At 37.0% G+C, this 21,577-nt stretch overlaps 1 protein-coding gene across 1 annotated transcript in view; it reads right to left on the reverse strand.

The window, feature by feature from the left end:
• The window catches only part of LOC140752068 (zinc finger SWIM domain-containing protein 4), a 97,122-nt gene that overhangs the window by 12,166 nt on the left and 63,379 nt on the right, over positions 1-21,577 (reverse strand). The window contains exons 2-12 of the mRNA XM_073086214.1: positions 15,307-15,400; positions 9,107-9,234; positions 6,383-6,594; positions 4,794-4,874; positions 4,181-4,465; positions 3,276-3,403; positions 2,918-2,995; positions 2,634-2,726; positions 2,088-2,251; positions 1,449-1,558; positions 725-914 (exon numbers count right to left, since the gene is read on the reverse strand). Of these exons, the coding sequence (XP_072942315.1) occupies positions 725-914; positions 1,449-1,558; positions 2,088-2,251; positions 2,634-2,726; positions 2,918-2,995; positions 3,276-3,403; positions 4,181-4,465; positions 4,794-4,874; positions 6,383-6,594; positions 9,107-9,234; positions 15,307-15,400 (1,563 nt within the window). The remainder of the gene's footprint in view (positions 1-724; positions 915-1,448; positions 1,559-2,087; positions 2,252-2,633; positions 2,727-2,917; positions 2,996-3,275; positions 3,404-4,180; positions 4,466-4,793; positions 4,875-6,382; positions 6,595-9,106; positions 9,235-15,306; positions 15,401-21,577) is intronic.

Below are 21,577 nucleotides of genomic sequence, written 5' to 3' on the forward strand. Positions count from 1 at the left end.
CAGCGGCGCGAGTGCGACAGCGCGCACGTGTCCCCCGCGGCCAGACAGCCGCCGCTGTCCATGTAGGCGGCGACGGACAGCTTGGAGCGCTCGCCCCGTGCCGACACAGCTGCCGTGCACAGACACACACACGCACCTCTAGCGACGCAGCGGCGCGAGTGCGACAGCGCGCACGTGTCCCCCGCGGCCAGACAGCCGCCGCTGTCCATGTAGGCGGCGACGGACAGCTTGGAGCGCTCGCCCCGTGCCGACACAGCTGCCGTGCACAGACACACACACGCACCTCTAGCGACGCAGCGGCGCGAGTGCGACAGCGCGCACGTGTCCCCCGCGGCCAGACAGCCGCCGCTGTCCATGTAGGCGGCGACGGACAGCTTGGAGCGCTCGCCCCGTGCCGACACAGCTGCCGTGCACAGACACACACACGCACCTCTAGCGACGCAGCGGCGCGAGTGCGACAGCGCGCACGTGTCCCCCGCGGCCAGACAGCCGCCGCTGTCCATGTAGGCGGCGACGGACAGCTTGGAGCGCTCGCCCCGTGCCGACACAGCTGCCGTGCACAGACACACACACGCACCTCTAGCGACGCAGCGGCGCGAGTGCGACAGCGCGCACGTGTCCCCCGCGGCCAGACAGCCGCCGCTGTCCATGTAGGCGGCGACGGACAGCTTGGAGCGCTCGCCCCGTGCCGACACAGCTGCCGTGCACAGACACACACACGCACCTCTAGCGACGCAGCGGCGCGAGTGCGACAGCGCGCACGTGTCCCCCGCGGCCAGACAGCCGCCGCTGTCCATGTAGGCGGCGACGGACAGCTTGGAGCGCTCGCAGCCGCCCGCGCACGCGCACGCGTCCCCACTGCTACTTGATGCTTCGCCGCAGCACGCGTCCTGCCACCGCTGCTGGGATACCTCCTGCACAGAGACACATATGTGAAAATGAATCATCCTATATACATATTTACTATTGCACATAGGCGAACTTTAGAGGATATCTATATGTTTTGTTCATCTCTCTCACTCTCTGCCAATTTTTTCTATTTCAAATCGCTGTGTATCCATGTGTGTCTGTTTGTGACTACCCACGCGTGTATATTATGTAAAAGTATATGCTCCCGTTGGGTAAAGTGATAAGGCCAGAGATATTGAAAAAAACTTCAATAACGTGATTCAAAAATGTGTAGCGCCATCTTGAGGACTTGCGCCTGCATAAGCATTCACCACAATGCTCGTGCATGCGTATGCACATGCGTGCGTGTGCGTGACCCCGGTATACCTGTCGGTGTCGCATGGCAGACGTGTGTATTCTTGTGTGTTGTGTGTTCTTGTGTCTGTCTGTATGCGTACGTGTCGATATCGCATGGCATACGTCTGTCGCGGTGTGTGTACGTGTGCGTATCTGTCTGTATCTCATAGCAGACGTGTGTGTGTGTGTGTGTGTGTGCGTACCTGTCGGTGTCGCATGGCGCGCGCGGCGGAGACGGCGAGGCGCAGCGCGGCGGGCGCGCGGCCGTGCGCTCGCAGCGCCTCGATGCGCGCGCCCACCACCGGCAGGTGCTCTGCATCAGATAAATAAAGTTCTTTAAATGCAAACGTAACCAATACCAACAAATATTATACGATTATAATAGGAATAATACATATACCATGATGAAATCAAAATGTATTTGTACACATACGATTAAGTATTCGTATGTGTACAATGTAAGAAATGAAGTAGCTATTTTTATAAAACAAACATTTTAAATACATGAACTACAACCATAAACAATATAGTAATATTTGGACATCTGCAATCAACCCCAAGTATAGATTTGATTCTTACCTGAGGTCGGCTACAAATGCACCGCTACCCCTAAGGACTAAGCTGGAATACCTTGGAAAAGTAGGTCTCCCTTACTATACCCTTCAAACCAGAACACAGCAGCGCTTAACACTGCTATTATTAAGCAAAAATAGGTTATGCCGCTACTAGACTCGAACTACAGAGGCTCTACCACCGTTAAAACTTAAATTGCCTATTTAATATAACCAATAAATTAAATTACAAATAATAATTAAAAATAATTACAAGTAGTATTAACTCACCATGCCATAATGGCTGCCCCAACAAATTGAATTTAGGATAGGGCTGCAATGTGGTAGTAGAACTGCCCGCCTTATCAGGTTTCTCCGGGTCCCGAAATTCGTCCGAACTCAAAATGTTCTTCAAGTGCTCGTTCTCCCAGGATATGTCCACTGCGTCCAGTGCTCTATGGAAAGAAATAAACATTAAACAACCATTTCTATGCACACAAGGATGAGTACAGGAGCACTCAAATTCATTTCATACTAGAACCACTACAATTTTGGATTTTTTAACTAGAGATTGAACCGGGAACTTGTATGTCAAGGCTGCTGCATTCGAATTTTTGTCTGTCAGTATAACAAATGGAAATCTCGGCGACCTTTTTCAAAGTTTTAAAAAAAAATCTTATCTCAGCTTAGCTTTCAAATTACATCCCTGAAGGATTACGGTACAAAATTTCTTTATAAAGTAAGTGACTTACTTCGCCATTGGGCGAAGTCATTAGATTTGCTAGATACTTTGGGGGTGGGGTGGGAAGGGCTGGTAATGTAAAGCTAGTTACTCACTTGTGGAACACTGTCCGCGGTGTTAACTGCGGTGCTGGCCTCTGGTTGTGTAGCCTCAGTCTTTTGCTCGCTCGTCTGTACTCACGCTCATAACTGAAAATTAATTACAATTAAACAACACAATACATAAACAATTAAATTGTTGTTATACGTATTAACATATAACAACAATTTAATCAACACCAAAATGACACCACTGGCGTATTCTGCATGACAATTTACATTTTACAAGATATTTTTTGTAATTGATAAATGGGTTTCTTACTTTATCAAGTTGTACTTACTTATTAGGTCTAGATTCGTCGTCTGAACTCTCTGAATGGGAATGCATTTCTCGCCTTTGCCTTTCTCTATGTCTTTCACTGTAAATAATAAAAATATCATAATTAACAGAAGTGTATTTACCAAGTAAATAAATATACCAATAATTGTAATTAAAAAATGTGAAAATTTTTTGGGCTCTTATTGGAACCGATTATGACTAAACAAATTGCTATTTTTTTTATTACAAATACATTTTCTATTTTTTTTTTATTTTCAAAATTTCATGTTGAATATCGAAATTGATCACAACACTACTCGATTTCGTTTGAAGAAGCCTAAAACCCTATAAATAAAAATAAGCAATTTTAGTAAACTCACCGGTCTCTCTCCTCTCGTTCCCGCAGCCTCTCTCTGTCCCGCTCGTCTCTATCGCGGTGTCTCTCTCTGTCGCGGTCCCTGTGATCTCTGTCGCGGTCCCTCTCGTTTCTCTCTCGTTCTCTCGCGTACTGAAAGAGATGAGGATATTTTAAACAGCTGCACATAAAAGATATCTCTTTGCTATTAGGGATGATTTGGTATATACAATGAAAGATGAGATGAAAATTTTAAATGCAACATTTTTTTCAAAGTTTAGTTCAAGTTTATACACTTAGCATAATTTTGTATCGTGGAGAAAATTTGAACCTTTTATTTTAAATAAATTACATTTCTATAGTTGGACTAGAATATAGAATTTGAGTCTATGTCCTCAACATCAATCTTTAGACAGTATTAAATCGTGGAAATCTGTCATCAACCCAGATAAAATTGCCTTACCTAAGTTCTATCATAAATGCGTCACCAATTCTGACAACTAGAGAAAAGGTAAGGAAATTCAGACTTCCATGTAGATTACCACGTAGTTCAAAATGGAATACAGTAGTGTTTGATGCGCTATTATTCCTTTCTATCTGAAATAGCCGTAGCGGTACTTCTCCAGACACAACATGGAGAGTTTTTTTTCTTATAATATAGGAGTAGCAGACGAGCATGCAGTCCACCTGATGGTAAGTGGCTACTGCCGTCCATGAACATCTGTAATCAAACCCAGATAGGTTTAGATATTCCTACCTGAGGTGGGCCACAGACGCGCTGCTACCCCTGAGGACTAAGCTGGAACGCCTCGAAAAAGTATGTCTCCCTTACCACACCCTTCAAAACGGAACACAGCAACGCCTAACACTGCTGTTATTAGGCAGAAAGAGTTCCACTATCTTTAACACTAATGTGTACACATAACTTACCAAAGGAAACGACCGATAGTCCGGGTCTTCCGTCGGGCAGACTTCCACCGCGGACCACTTCTCCAGCAGGTGCCGCCACTGCAGCCGCTGGTGCGAGCTGCGCGGGTCCAGCACGATGCTGACCCACAGCGCGCCCAGCTGCTCCCACAGCTGCCGGCACTTCTCCGTCATGGGCGTGTTCTGGTTGCGCCACAGCAGCAGCCGCGGGTCCGAGAGGAACTGCTCCGTCATCAGCATTAACATCCGGGGACCATTGGAGTCCTGCGCTCGAAGCATTTCGCGTACCTGCAATTTTGAAAATCAGAATTACATCAAATTTCAAAATGTTGTTTAAAATTATAGCTACATAATTATTGCAGTTAGAAAATAAGTTACGGAAGTTGAAATATAAATAATTGACACATTTTAAAGATTCTGACTTTTAGTAAATGGCTTGGACTTTATTACTATTGATTCATGTTTTTCAAAATTTGTAAGAATTTGGTAATGCAATTTTGAAGCAGACACTAAATTAAATGTGTCAAGGTAACCCACTAATCTTACAACTTTATGAGAGAAAACAGTTTAAAATACATAAATATAAATATCTAGAAATAATGTGACAAAACGTTACCTTAGAAAATAATGAATTAAGTTGCTTATTTGCATTGTAGTAAGTTCCCTGTAGTAAGTACGCGCGCACCTGCTCGCACACCTGAAACAAACAGAAATCTCAATTGTAGATACTGTATCATTTGCTATTTAAATTATAGTACCAGAATAGTTGGAATGAGATACCCCTCTCACAGATATTTCTAGCGTAGAGAAGTTCCCGCATTTCACTTGATTACATTGATAATGTTATATATGAGGTGACCATATTAGCCCCTAAGAGTTGTCCACGGGCGGAAATAAATAACCATCAGATGGATTGAATGCTCGTCTCACTGTACTTTTAATAAAGGACGACTACAGTCGCCATCTTTGTTAGCGAAAGTAAGCAAAACTCTTTCCTCATCCTCTAAGCTTACGTAGGTATACATTGAAAGTTACTTGAATTATTGCAAAAAAAATAGAAAAAAATGCTGATGTAACCACCATCCAAATCACTTCAATCAATGTAATATATAAATATCCATGGTATTTTTAAACTAAAGCAGAAGAGTCATGTAGACCTGTTAGGGATAAGTATAGGTTAGTTCTGCCCAAATGCAACCTAAAACTGTATAAAAGAAATGTGTATCAAATGGCTATAAAAATGTTTAACAAGCTTCCTGACTCCTTTAAAGAATTGCCGTACAATGGATTTAAAAAGGAACTAAGAATATGGCTTCAAAGAAAATGCTTCTACTCTATAAATGAATATTTAGAAATAAATTGATAATAATCGAAATTTAATTGTAAACGGACATGAAAAATTAAAATTGTAACCACCATCTAGATCAATTCATCAATGTGTACTCAAAATTAATCAAATCGAAAACACCAATAATAATAAATGATTACGTAATAATAAACAATCCCTTATACCCAACACACCTTCATACACCGTGCGTTACATACATAAATCGTCGATGAGGTATAAAACCTTGCTATAAATACATGCAACATAGCGTGCAGTGGACCACACGCCTGATAGCAATCGTTGCGGATAGAAGCCTATTAAAGCTATAAGTAAGGCTTCAGCATAATTTAAGTGCTAGGGAATGTTATGTAAGGTATCGTTGATCATGAATAATGTATTCTTCTTTGTAATGTAAAAATATATAAGATTTTATTTTAATATGTAAAGGGTTCACGATGCACATGCGGTTTTCAACCGAAACTTGCCGTGACCATGATCCATGAATTGGTTTGAAAAATCGTCAATAAGAAATAAAAAATCGCGTATCGTCTAATTGGCCAGCGCGGTGGACTATGGCCTAATCCTTCACATTCTGTGAGGACACCCGTGCCCAGCAGTGGGACAATAATGGGTTAATGATGCTGATGATGATGAAAGTAATCGTGCGAATTGGTAGACTTCACAAATCTTTGAAAACTTTTTAAGTTTTCTCAAGTATGCAGGTTACCTTACGATGTTTTCCTTCATCGTTAAATCAAGTTATAATTAATTTCTAATATGCACATAACTTTCAAAAACCCCTCGATCGAGGGGCCGAGTTTCTTAACCACTAGGCTATCCCTATCTTTTCCTTCCACTTCACACATAGAATATCCCACCTGTTGCTCATCCAAGTGCCAAGCATGATGCGCATCAGGCGGCGGCCCCGCAGTGGGATCAGGCGCCCCGCAGATCCTGTTGATGGCGGAGCGCGCCTGCAGCACCTCGTCCGCCAGGCGCTGCGCCGTCGGCAACACCTCGGTGTGGTGCTCCGCTATCAGGTACTGCACGAACTTCTGCAGCTGCTGACGGTCCATTTGGAGGAGCGTTTCTGGAAACAATGGATTCGTGTGTTAAGATTAGGTAATATATATTCGATGTATGACATTGTTGTGTCATAAGTCCTAACAAATGCAGTAGTAAAAAAATCATAATCATAATTTTGTTTCCTCTTTAGAACTTTTGAAATAAATTTTCGGATGTTTTTAAGTCAGTTTTTTAAGTCAAAAGTTCAGTCAAGTTTTGATAATTCAACAATTCACCACCTAAATGAAGTATGCGAAGAAAAACGTTATAAATTAGCGGTCTTATTCATAAAAAATGCTTATAGAAGGTTTTAAGCACTCATTAGTTAAAGTGTTCAATAAGCTTATAAAACGTTCTATAAAATTGCTTATTCATAAACGTTCCATAAACCTTCTATAACTAATGTGTCGCTAAAGTCCACTATAAATGAAAATGTTGCCATTGTAGTGAAGTTCGGCGAACAAATTGACGAATATCCATAGATAAACATCATTAAATGACATTATTTCGTAGTAAAAAATATTCTGTCTTGACATTCTTGTCAATGGGTTGTTGATAAAACCAAATCACATGTCAGTGTCATTGTATTTGTAAATACCGCGAATTTAAAAATATTTTATTTGTTAAAATGGGATGTGAAGCAAAAGTTGTTAAAAGATAAAGGAGTGAAAATTGGTTGGATATTAATGTTTTATGTAATATTGATATAATTATATAAAGTTAAATTCAATTAAGTTTCGTTGTGTAAACATTCGCAATATCTTATGGCAGTAAACCCCGTATTTCAGAAGGTGTACCAGGACCTCTGCGATCTAATTTACGATCATTACGTACGAGATCAATTATAAAATTTACTGTCGATTTATTAAAGCGATAACGCTTCCTATAGTCTAATGAAAACAGATCACTCTTTGGTGCAATGTTCTTCGAAGTGGACAGTTTTCTAGATTTTTAATAATCTAAGCTTTGTAAAATTTGCATTGTAATTTAAAATAGTGATATAATAATGTTATTTATCGGATATTAAAATAAATTATTTCAAGTTTGTATACAAAATGGACGTTGAGATAATTTATTAAAAACGTATTGTCAAATAAGGTTAGTAATCACGAATCAGCTGTTAAGAGTCGGCCATCTTTGCCTTATAGCACTGTTATAGTAGGGTTCTGGGCTCTATAAGTTATAGAAGGCTTATAGAACGGTTTAGTGCCTAAAATGCGTTTATGAATAACACTTTTTGACAATCGTACTATAGCAACGTTATAAGTGTGCTATAACTTTTTATGAATAAGACCGTAGATATATATTTTCAACGTGACCTTTGACCAGTGTAAGTTAAACGAAATATTATGAATATTTGGTTTTTCACCATATTTTCTCGACTGCACAACATAATTTAAGTAATATGTGAAACATTTACTCTAACGGTCTTATTCATAAAAAATGCTTATAGAAGGTTTTAAGCACTCATTAGTTAAAGTGTTCAATAAGCTTATAAAACGTTCTATAAAATTGCTTATTCATAAACGTTCCATAAACCTTCTATAACTAATGTGTCGCTAAAGTCAACTATAAATGAAAATGTTGCCATTATAGTGAAGTTCGGCGAACAAATTGACGAATATCCATAGATAAACATCATTAAATGACATTATTTCTTACTAAAAAATATTCTGTCTTGACATTCTTGTCAATGGGTTGTCGATAAAACCAAATCACATGTCAGTGTCATTGTATTTGTAAATACCGCGAATTTAAAAATATTTTATTTGTTAAAATGGGATGTGAAGCAAAAGTTGTTAAAAGATAAAGGAGTGAAAATTGGTTGGATATTAATGTTTTATATAAAGTTAAATTCAATTAAGTTTCGTTTTGTAAACATTCGCAATATCTCATAGCAGTAAACCCTGTATTTCAGAAGGTGTACCAGGTCCTCTGCGATCTAATTTACGATCATTACGTACGAGATCAATTATTAAATTTACTGTCGATTTATTAAAGCGATAACGCTTCCTATAGTCTAATGAAAACAGATCACTCTTTGGTGCAATGTTCTTCGAAGTGGACGGTTTTCTAGATTTTTAATAATCTAAGCTTTGTAAAATTTTGCATTGTAATTTAAAATAGAGATATAATAATGTTATTTATCGGATATTAAAATAAAATATTTCAAGTTTGTATACAAAATGGACATTGACATAATTTATTAAAAACGTATTGTCAAATTAGGTTAGTAATCACGAATCAGCTGTTGAGAGTCGGCCATCTTTGCCTTATATCACTGTTATAGTAGGGTTCTGGCCTCTATAAGTTATAGAAGGTTTATAGAACGGTTTAGTGCCTAAAATGCGTTTATGAATAACACTTTTTGACAATCGTACTATAGCAACGTTATAAGTGTGCTATAACTTTTTATGAATAAGACCGTAAGTCTATAAAACAACTAAAAATAAATAGGTATCATTTACTAAAAGATACTTTGTAGACGAAGTTATGTTAGTTTTACTGATATCAGTCTATCTGATATAGCAGCTCACCCGATATCGGAACGCGCAACCGCACGGAATCCGCATTCCGGATGCGGTAGAGCGCGAGCGCCACCACGTGCTGGCACCAGAAGATGTCGCGCGCCTCGCAGCTGCACGTCACGCCTGTTATTTTGCATCTGTGGACAATTGTAATGCTCGATTTTTATATAGTTGTAGCAAATGTAACAAATATAGCATACTCTAGTACTAAGTAGAGTACGCAGTTCATCTGATGGTAAATATTATACTCGACTAACCACAGTTATTTATTCTGTCTGTACCGGTAGGGCACAGAGCATCCCTGTCCAGTACCTCCATCATTAGAGGGGCCTCGAAAAGTTAATGTTTGTTTACACAGCACGCTACATTCTACAAAATTTTTAGATTGAAATTTTGATTTACAGAATTATTTTTTTGCTGATTTTCTACGTTGACGGGTTTGCATTTTCACACTACAGTCACATCTTTTTCTGTAGTATAGCAGCGGCGCGGGTAAATGTGTAATTGTAATTTAATTCTCACTATAAAAATACGTCTGTGGCGTACTTTTTAATTGAAATATTGGAGTTTATTGGAGTTTACTCCTTAAGAAACGATTTGAGTTATAAGGCCCGGTACGGAAATTTTATGAGGAGTAAAATCAAGTGTAACACGAATAGATATATGTTTGTTTCTCTTATCATTTTAGCAGATGCGTTCATTTACCTACCCTTTTTTCTATTCGATATATATCATAATTATCATTCGTAAGGAGTAAACTCCAATCGTGCGTCGTAGCTGACACACACACACTTTTTTTTTATTGTAATAATTACTTTCATATGGAATTTGAACTTACTGTATTTTAAATTAATAAAAGCACTCTTGATTCATATTTTGGTTTCCGTTACGCCTCAACTTTTCGTGTTACACTTGATTTTACTCCTCATAAAATTTCCGTACCGGGCCTTATAACTCAAATCGTTTCTTAAGGAGTAAACTCCAATAATTAGCAATATATAAAACATTAAAACGTCATTAACTAATTTGTTTACATTTTTGCATAAATTAAGTTATAGGTTTGATCATTTATAAACACTGTGAAAAATATGAACATTGGCGCCATAATATGATTAACAATCTTTTATGAACGTTTTTAAAGAAGAGTAACATATAAAATCAGTAAGCAATTGAATAAGATATAATATTAGCAAAATAAGTTTTTAACATAAAGAGGCTTTTGTAAGTTACTGATATATTAATTTAACTTATAAAAATGGATGCATTATTGATCAGCACCATCTATCAACGATAAACGGGCAAAATCAAAACAGTATTATTTAATATTTATTACAGTATTATTGCTAATGAATTATGTTCAAAATAAGTTATATAAAATTAGCAATACGTTTTAAATGAATTCTAGAATTATAAAACATTCAGAAACAATCCAAATTACATATCGCACCTACGGTGCAATAACGTCACTTATGCAATTTTTTGTCAAAACTGAACTGAGTATGAGAAAATACTTCTAATCCACCTCTTTACTCGGTGCGTTACTGTCACTTGTGTAGTACGCATAGTTTCATTGCGAGGGCACTAGTGTCGTACGTTTTTGGCGCGAGTCTGGACGGCACTGGGAGAAACAACGTTTCATTGGTCAGTTGCGCGCGGCCCCCCGCACGAGAAGAAGCCCCTTGGAGCTACAACGTCGCTAAGGTAATTGTGACAATTTATTTTTATGTTTTTGGAGCAATAATGACACTTTTGTGAAGTAATGACATTGTTTCTCCAATTTTTGTATTTTATGGTTTTAAAGTTAAACATGAGTGACAATATTGCTCCAGTATTTATAGTAGGTACTTAGGATTAATGTTGTTGGTTAATATTTAAAAATATTTATTTGTTTTTTTTTATGATGATGATTTGTTCCGACATGATTAATTTTAATGCGGCGATTCTAATCACAATATTGATTAAAATAGTCTATAATTTATTACCTGTTTATTATCAATTTAATGTTATTTTTTTTTTAGAATGAACCAACGTAGCAAAAATCTTGTGCTGCTTGCACTTTCAAATGGCAGTGAAAAGTCGATTGAAGTGCAAAACCCAGCCAACTCTACAAGGTTACCATGTTCAGAACCAAAAAGTATATTGTGTCGTAATACGGATTCCGAGGTTCAAGTATCACCATCCATACTAGATGACCCCACAACTCCACAACCCCACCCCACAATCTCAGAGCAGGATGATTATTATTTAGAGAAGCAAGGTAACTCTCCGTCTTTTTTATTTGCGGCTAATGAAATGAATGAAGAAAAGGGTGATGACGTTCAAACGGCCGATTTTTCCGGCACAGATTCAGGAGATGAATACAGGCCTGGCCCACGTTCAAGATCGTCTTCAACCAGTAGCTCCAGTAGCAGTTCCAGCAGTAGCTCTAGTAGTAGCTCTAGTGATACTTCTGTAGAAAACAATATTTCTTATAACGAGAATCTTATACACGAGCAACCAGCGCAATCTATCACTAAGCCGAGAGGCAGAAAGCGTACGCGTAATCCAAAAACCTGGAAAAAAAATGTTGCCAAGCAATTGAAAAACTCTGGTCAAGCGTATATCTCAGTAAAGAGCAAAAAACTTAATCAAGGTAAAACAATGGGACCTACATGTACCTCCAAATGTCGTTTGTCTTGTGCTGCTAAGTTTACTGAACAAAAGAGGATAGAAATCTTTGAGTCTTACTGGAAGTTGGAAAGTATAGAGAGAAAACGGGATTATTTAAACGCTTGTACAAGAACTTTGAAATGTGCTTATCGCCGCATAAAGACTGACAAAAAGTACGACAGAAAAGAAAATACTGCATATTACTTGCTTAATGAGAATAAGGACATCCGCGTTTGTAAAACTTTTCTAATTAACACTTTGGGTATCACACAACGGATCATACGAACTGTTATCGATGGCAAAGCTCAGAATGATGGTTTTATTCCGCCTGATCAACGAGGAAAACACGGAAAACAATGTAAATTGCAACCTGAAGTTATACAAGCAGTAAAGGATCATATCGAGTCAATTCCAAAGGTTGAAAGTCACTATCTCAGGGCTAGTACTAGCAGACAATACATTGATGGGGGCTTGACGGTGGCAGAATTACATAGAAATTACTGTAAAATTCAGAAACAACATAACAAGCCTATTGTGAACTACGACGCTTACTCACGGATTTTTAACCAAGATTTTAATATTGGATTTTTCAAACCCAAAAAAGATCGGTGCGATGAGTGTGAAGCATACGAAAATGCCTCTGAAGAAGAAAAAAATAAATTACGGGATAGTTTTAAGTTGCATCAAGAGGAAAAAGGCTTAAGTAGACATGAGAAAGACAGGGATATGAAAAGATGTCATGAACCTGAAAACAACACAGTTGTTTTCACCTATGACTTACAAGCGGTGTTACCATGTCCTGTTGGCAAATCAAGCTCATTTTACTACAAATCAAGACTGAATTGTTATAATTTAACTATATCGAATGCAAACAAACAAGAAACAACCTGTTATTTTTGGCATGAGGGGTTGGCTAATCGAGGAGCCATTGAAATAGGATCGTGTGTGTTTAAATACTTAGAGCAGATTGCATTTGAAAAACCAGGCTGCGATGTTGTTATATATTCTGACAATTGCTGTGGTCAGCAAAAAAATAGGTTTGTTTTTGCAATGTACTATTATGCAGTGAATCGCTTAAATATTAACTCCATTCAACACAACTTCTTAATTCGAGGTCACACGCAAAACGAAGGTGATGCAGCTCACTCCGTTATTGAAAAATCTGTGTCTAGAGCCAAAAATGCTGGATGTATTTATGTACCCGATCAATACATTTCCCTAATTCGTGGAGCCAAAAAAACTGGTAAACCGTTTGTGGTAAATGAAATGAATTTTAACGATTTCTTCGATTTGAAATCCCTTGAAGAGAACATGAACTTTAATATGGCAAAAAATGTTAATGATTGTGTTATCAAGACCGGCGATATCAAAGGTATTAAATTTACTAAAAATTCTGAAAATTACCAATATAGAACTACATACAAAACTATCAATTGGGAGGAAGCTAAAGCTATTGTTCAACCGAAAAAACTACGTGGCAATAGAGGCAATCGAAGAATAGAGGAAATTGATTTGAAGGCAGCTTATAACAACAAAATACCAATTTCAGAGCGTAAAAAGCGTGATTTACTGCAACTATTGGAGGATAACCTTGTGCCAAGATACTATGCAAGCTTTTATAATAATTTAATTTAACATTTATTTCTTATTTATCTTTTACAAAGCCTATGATGCTACGTTAAGAATAAACTTTTTTTTATATAGGATAAGTAAAAAGACTTGTATTTGATACCTATTATTATTTTAAATTAGTTAGATATAAAAACGGGTACAATGACTGTGATTAAAAAAGAGTAATAAATAGTTAAGTTTAATGAATAGGTAAGTGCAATGATAATGTTCTCCCCTAGTTGATCTGATTCGGGACGATTGTTCAAGTTTAATAAGTAGTAAAAAGTCTGTCATTATAAGTCTGATTAATAAAGTTAAGAAAGTATGTTAAATTTAATAAATATTTTAGAAAATGCACGATGATGTGTTTTATTTGTTATGACACAATTGACCGATTTAATATTTTCTAGATCCATAACGTCACTTCTGCGGGGGTAATAATTTAAAAACTTTTATATTTCCGATATAATAATGAGTTGAGTTTTCGCTGTTATGTTAAAATAAAGATTAAAGTTGTAATATAAGTATTATAAATTTAATTTTTTATTCAAAAATAACTATACATTGTAATTGGATGTTGAACTTTCAAACTCTTCTCCTGAAAAATCACGTCAGTTGTATAAGTGACGTTATTGCACCGTAGGTGCGATATAATAACATGTTTATTGAGTCTCATATAAATTTCATCCGTAAATTGCAACAAGGATATTTTATAGATGGCAAAGAAATTATAATTATTAAGTTTTAGTTATAAAACGTTTAACATTGTTTTAAATATAAATAATTATATTATATTAAAATTTACTTTAATATAAACAATTATATTAAGTTACCATTATAATATTTGGAACCAAAATACATAGATTGATTAACTTGCAAACTTACAATTTATAAAACTTGCCACTAGATGGCGCTATTTTATATTATTTTGTAACATACTTTATGTAATACGCATTATTGAAGTAATATAAATAATCCGAATAATTACAGATATATGTTTGTTTCTCTTATCATTTTAGCAGATGCGTTCATTTACCTACCCTTTTTTCTATTCGATATATATCATAATTATCATTCGTAAGGAGTAAACTCCAATCGTGCGTCGTAGCTGACACACACACACTTTTTTTTTTAAATTATCTGGAGGCACAGGAGTGCCTCCGCCAAGTCGAGTCAAAAAGAAACAGAAACGGAAAGTATGGTACGGCCGTACCATACTTTTCTCGAAGCAATTCGAGCCATTTTTGACACCTTTAAATTTTGACCTGTGGCCAACTTTTGATGACATTTAATATACGGTGAACAATACACATAAAAAACGATAGATCCACAAAAAATACTACAACATCTGTATGTCAACTTGTTGCTTATAGCAATGTAATTCTACAACACTATACAAGCCCATAAAATCAGACAAAATCTTGCTTTCACAGCCAATAGCGGTGATTAAAACTCCATTGAGACAAAGGAGCTAAAAATGGCCACAAAAACCCTCTGACCATTGTTGGAAGCGGGACGTGGAGCTGAATGGCCCTTAATTATCGAACACACAAAGCAAGTGTCCTTTGCCGACTATGCGAGTTTTGACACATTTCTAAATCAATAGATAGGATTTCCTTGAGAATAAAAGTTTTTAGAAATGTACGTTACGTTTTCTTTCACAGTTACAGCAAGCGATAATTAATTTCTTATATTCATTTCTTACAAGTTCGAAATCAAAGATGCTTGCCTAGGATTACTTACAGATTAGGATACTTTATTACAAAAAAATCAGCGTAAGTATGTTTATTTTTTTTATCACACCCTTCAAACCAGAACACAGCAACGCTTAACACTGCTGTTATTAGGCAGAAATAGGTGTGGCTGTGGTGTATCCGACGTCTACCAAGAAGCTCTACCACCTTAAAATAACTAACACAGCAGTAAAAGTTTTTAAACATAGTTATTACCTGTCGAAAGAAACTGTGACCCTGTATAATCTCTCTGGCTCGGAGCATGGCGGCACCGCTGCTGGCGCGCGCACCACTCCGCTCAAATGGAAACCTGGAAACAAATGGTAAGCGCAATTACAGTTTAGACTATGTATGTTCTTATACTATGGAACGAATAGTAAATGGGAATAAAAATATAATAAATACCCATAAATATCAATCGTTAAGAATAGCAGTGAGTGGTTAAGAAACGCGGTCTCTCGATCGAGGGGTCCGAGGTTCAAATCCCAGGGCACGCACCTCTGATTTTCAAATTAATGTGCGTATTAGAAATTAATTATCACTTGCTTAAACGGTGAAGGAAAATATCGTGAGGAAACCTGCATACCTGAGAGATTTATAAAAAAAAAAAATCTTAAGGGTATGTGAAGTCTACCAATACGCACTTGGCCAGCGCGGTGGACTATGGCCTAATCCTTCTCATTCTGAGAGGAGACCCGTGCCCAGCAGTGGGACAGTAATGGGTTGATGATGAAGAATAGCAGTCTTAAGAAATAATTTGAGATACTTTGTTAAAATATTATGTTTGCTTTTAATGTAACAGTAGTATAAGCACTGTTGTTATAATATGGTTTTTGCTTGCTTTGCTTTTTTCGTGATTTTATTGTAGTCACAGATAAATAAATATTTTAATGCATGGCATGAATGCCCAAAATGCTTATTTATAATATTTTCTGTCAAAACTTATGACTTGTAATTGCTATACCTTTAGCATAATAAAATATCGCGAGAGGCCTATTACGTAAAGAAAATATAGGAACGGATATTACGAGAAGTGCCTTCCATATCTTCCTATGCAAAGGAGAGCCCTGCTCTATGTCTCAACCGGAATCCCAATCACTCGTGCTATGGAGAGCACTACGCTTGGTATTTCGCTACGCGACAGAATTCGGGCTGATGAATTCGACGACGAACAAAGCTTACCGACATAGCTCTTAGAACTAGTAGACCTGCAACAACAAGCCTGGCTCGCTACTAGGAGGACTAACTTGAGAACAGGTCTTCGAGATGTCCTGTTTAGAGAAAAGGAGCATAGATTATCCCTCGATTTGGTGGGCTTTATTCTGTGGGGTGGGTATTGAAAGGTATTCTGAGAGAATTTAGATCAATTAGACAAAATGGATAGTTGAAGGAAACCTGTGTGTAAATATCTAAAGGATATTGGATGGATGGACGGACATATAAACATTGAAGGTTGTTACAACCGGTGGTGCTGAGTGGTCTTTTGGTTGGACTGTAACAGCACAATTATTAAAGGTATCTGCTTCATTATTGATTTTTCCTGTGTTTTAGTTTAAAGGGTACAGACATTTATACTAGGAGTTCCGACTTAGTCTTCAAAATCAGCAACGTACAGTTACGTTGATGCTTCAGTCCTGTGATCGACCTCAGCTAGAACTGCAATAGCTTTTGGAGATTATTACGGCAATGACTGACCACAATCAGGCGGACTAAATCGTTTTCTCATACAATTTCATAAAAAGTATGTAAAACATCGGACGTTTCCTCACATTCCGTCTTTAGTACAACGTTGCGAAGATCCAACAATTTAAAAAATAACAAAGCCACAAGTTTCTCAATGACCATAAAGTCACGATCTGCTGTTATTGTCCATTGTTCAGCCAAATCAATGGCGTTACAATTATTTGACATTTAAAGGCCGAATTTCACTTTCTGTAATCGCAAAAAATATTTGGTAAAAACCATTTGTTTTTTATACATACTATTTTGGTCTCTGTCTATTTTGGCAGAAAAAATATTTCGTACGCATTGCAAGGACGTTCATTGTTGACTTGAATTGGCATATAGATCATTTACACGAAATAAGGTTAGTGTGTTAATTATTTCGTGTAAAAGCTAGTGGTATGTAGGGCTCCCAGATAGTCAGGAGTCGTCTGGATTTCATATGATATCTAGAAAAAAATGTCTCGATAAATAACAAAAGAAACATTTAGTAAAACAAAATTTAATTAAATTTAGTAGGCATATGCCAAAAAAGTATTTTTTTGCAATCCTGTTATTTTTTTTTACTAAAAAGTAACTTCCGCATTTCGAAGACAGATTGCGACATTAGGTCCTGAATCACGGTTAGTTTTCTAAGCATCCTGCTTACATCACTTCTGTAGGACTACCATGAGTTTACAAAAGTATTACTCGCTAGCGACTGCGTAAAATAAATGTATGAAAAATTGTACAGCGCCTCTGGTGGTTACTCGTAGAACTAAAATCCGTAGTGACGTAACTCGATACGTAAAAAACCTATCGAAATCAAATCGCTAGCGAATGTCATTATGATCTATTGCCATACAAATTCGGTCCCATGAGTCATTAATTTGACAGACGTTGTCAAGAAATACCGTAACGATAGTAGTTATGTTATTCACTAGCAAAATGACAATAGTTTTCTATTTACCATTTCTATAGTGGCGTTTCTATGCCAACTCATGGTAATGCTACTGTAGTGACAGTAGTGAAGCACGGCGTTCAGTAGGTGTATTTTCTAAACCACTTATAGACGAAGAAATTAAACAAATATCAAGACGTTATTGTTAATAGACTTTAAAACGCTTTAAATTTAATTATGACGAAAAAAGTTTTGTAGAGTTGGTCTGTCTCTGTACAAACACGATATCTCCCGAAAAACTCAATGAACAGGTTAATTTACGCCCAGTTTTGACATGAAAACTGAAAAGTATGTGACACATAAGTGATCCCTTGCTTTCTCCGGTTACATGTCACATTTTGTTAACCCCATCGTCCCCTAAGACATTGTAATTTATGAAAAATATACAACCAAAGCAATAATAACATCCGCTTCAAGAACTTAGTGCCGTTAAAATTACGGTCATTCCGCTTAGTGCTAATTTCCACGCATTTTTATAGCTCACAAGTCGCTCATAATTTGTAAATATTTGACTCAAACTTCTCAAGTTTACATAACAACCGTTTATCGAAATACCGAAATATCGGTTGCTCGCCTTATGTTTTTGACGTTATTTCTAAATTAAATACATTAAATAGTGACTACTTGACAATCTTAGTACTAAATTTACTAAGAAATCTAGTAACCAAAAGAGATAAAGTGAAAATATTATGTAAGAAACATCTGCAATAGTTATTTAGCGTTTCAGAATTCAATAGTGCACACATGACTAAAGTACTCTCTGAACTATTGCACAGTATAAAAGGTACTCTGTGCTGAACAGTTCTCAATTTGAATTGTTGATAGCAACGGAAATGTCGATTATTGTCGATACACTGATGGTACGCAATCGTGCACAATTTGTCAAGCTTCGAAATTTAAACACGCTTGTTGTTGAAACAATTTTATTATTATTTATAAAAAGTATCGGCTGTGAAAGAGTACGCTATGAGGTTACCCGATGCGTTCAGCACGTTCTGTATTGCTCAATTTGAGACAATGAAAGAGAGTTCTAGCCCAATAGTACCTGGCACTTGACCCTTTTTTATAGTAGCCAATTTTCAGACAGCCTTCGTTTGGTTTATTTTAGGCAGGCTTAAAAATATGCAAACAGAATTGTACCAAAACGCATACAAGTAGGTAAGTAGGTACCGAAACTGATTGTGTCCGTTTTTTCTCTGGCAGCCGCTAGATTACTTTTAAACATTCAATTATTGTACCATTCAGTGCGAAAAATCGAAACCAATCAATACGAAATCGCACGACTAAATGGAACGCTTCTGTTCTTATTGTTCCGAACAAAAACGAACCGATTTGTAAAGGAATTGCGGCGTGCATTCACGGCGGCTGGCCCTGTTCGGTTGCGCAATTTTTATTCCGAGTTAATAAAGTAGAAATTCGCACGCTTCTCGAAAATTCGTCCGTATTCCTTTCAGTTTGGTTACGGAGACGGAAATATAAACGTACTGACACTCGAGAAAAGAATTACCTACGCCGTTTTTTGACGACAAAAAGTTCCAAGATGGCGGCGTTAGCACAGCTGCTCGCGCGGCGATTTTATTGCGACCGATTCCTTATCGATAGGCACGTACGACGCACTGCAGCTGATCACACATACGGACAAAACTTCCTCTATTAGATAAATATGTAATTTATGTGAGGTAAAATTTCTGTCGCAATATTTTGCCCTGATATTCCTTAGATATTTGATTTGTATAATGATATAATCACATAAATTTACATCTATAATTATGTATACCTGTACATTCTAGAGCTGAGAACTTCTAGTATTATTTTTGAATGGCATACAATTAATGAATGAGATATGACATCACTCCGCATAGAACGGAATAAAGCGAATAGGCGTTGTCTCTTTTTCTCCTACTGAAATCGAAGTTTTTCTTTTTCATTCATGTAAGTTTTCTTATTCGTTACTTTTATTTGAAAAACTTGCCTCCATACATATTGTAGTAAATGTAAGTTTGGCTGTTTTGACTCACATTTACATTTTAAATTATTTCTTGAACATATTTAAGTTTGAGTGATCAACTTTTTAGTGCCATTAGCGACCCTAATGGCTGTTTACGATTTGTTTTACAAATAAAAAAGTAATTATGATTGGCTTGCTAATGTACCCAGATGACTACAGGTACTAATTTTAATGTAGTTTATCAGTATTAACTTGTTTAAAATAATGTATGCGCTCGAAGGGCACCTGTTTCTTTTCGAACTTAATAGGCGATTTTATTAACTTAGTCGAGGTTAATTATATTGATTCGATTCTCATTCGACACCAATTTGCCAATAAGGGCCCCATCAAACTAGCTACTTTTACCATCCGCGATCGACGGTCTGCTTATCGGAAGCTACACGCAGCGATTAAACGCTCCCTACTCTCAAACATTGAAAAACGCTTGTCTTGGCAAACTTGTGAACTTTATGTCCGTTATCAATAAATCAATCTATACAATTTTCATACAAAAATCGAAATTTGACAATGTCTTGTATGAAAAAATTGTATTAATGGGCGTTACACTTTCATTTCTAGGAAAAGATTCAAACGCAGTATGTAAGTCACTACCGAATGCAGGTAGTTGCTAAAAGGCGATGCAGCATTGTTACAATCGCCAAAACGCGAACCTCCGCTGCTAAAAGTGGGTGTGGTAGGGACCTGTATTAAAAACTGAAAATCGCATTAATATTTAATTAAGTTCCAAATTTGAAAAACGAATAGAATCTTCATCGGTTCCTCCCCATATTGGACGTGACGGCCCGCGAACCCGTTGCTCGAAATGAACACGTTCTGAATTCAAAATTTAGGCGTTGTCCGTTGTGCGTCAGCTGTGAGTTTTTACCATAGAATAAAATAAATATGAATGCACAGACTATTAATATTTAACGGACTTGTTAATATAGAACGGTTGTTTAACAATATAGAATTCATTCGCTTCAATTCAAACTGTTCTTTATATGGCCAATCGAATCACTTCGTTTACAAGTTAATAGGTACTATTAAAATCATCAATTAAAGATACCTGATTTTGGTTTTTTAGAATTAGTAAGCAGTCACGTTGTTCACAGGCGATCATAAAGTACTTACCTAATTATTGTGGAATCTATAAACAGTGCACTAGAATAGAATAGACGGGAAAAAGTTAATTTCGTAAGAAATAAATCCGTTTTTAAAGAACAGCAATATAACAGTAAAAGTAATTATTGAATTTAAAAGTTTCCTAAGAACGACGGAGACCTAACATGTCATTTTAATTACCCGGGAGTCCGATTGTGAATAATAAAAGAGAATAATTTCACGTATGTTCTTAAGATAGTGAAGTCAAACTGAGACGGCAAACTGGACATCTAAACACAAACAATGCTTTAACGCGTTGAAATGTCTATTTCCAGCATTCATCGTCAATCACATATAGAATGGACACTCCATATGATAAATAGGCATGGACTGGCCAATCTTGAATACATTAAAAAAGTTGAAGAGGGCTAAGATAGCTAATACATGAGCGATAGTGCATGACGACAGCCGTCGCCGTCTGTTCTTCCAGCTGACCAACGACCGGTTGCTGGCGACAGTCTGCGACCTCTACTACCTCCCTAAGATGGATGATATGATTGTAAAGTAGGACAGTATACAAACTTGATTTTAAATCCATATCTGGCGATACAGGTTTATAAGTTTTAATAAATCTTTGTAGTTTAATCAGGTACTTTTTAATGAAGTTTAACTTGATAGATGCCTGATAATATCAAGGGCTCTTGCATTAAGTAGAAAACACGGCAATAATTGTATTA

Source organism: Epargyreus clarus, unplaced genomic scaffold (assembly GCF_041222505.1).
Source record: "Epargyreus clarus isolate Ecla_fem2 unplaced genomic scaffold, WU_Ecla_fem_2.2 ptg000024l, whole genome shotgun sequence".
Lineage (NCBI taxonomy): Eukaryota > Metazoa > Arthropoda > Insecta > Lepidoptera > Hesperiidae > Epargyreus > Epargyreus clarus.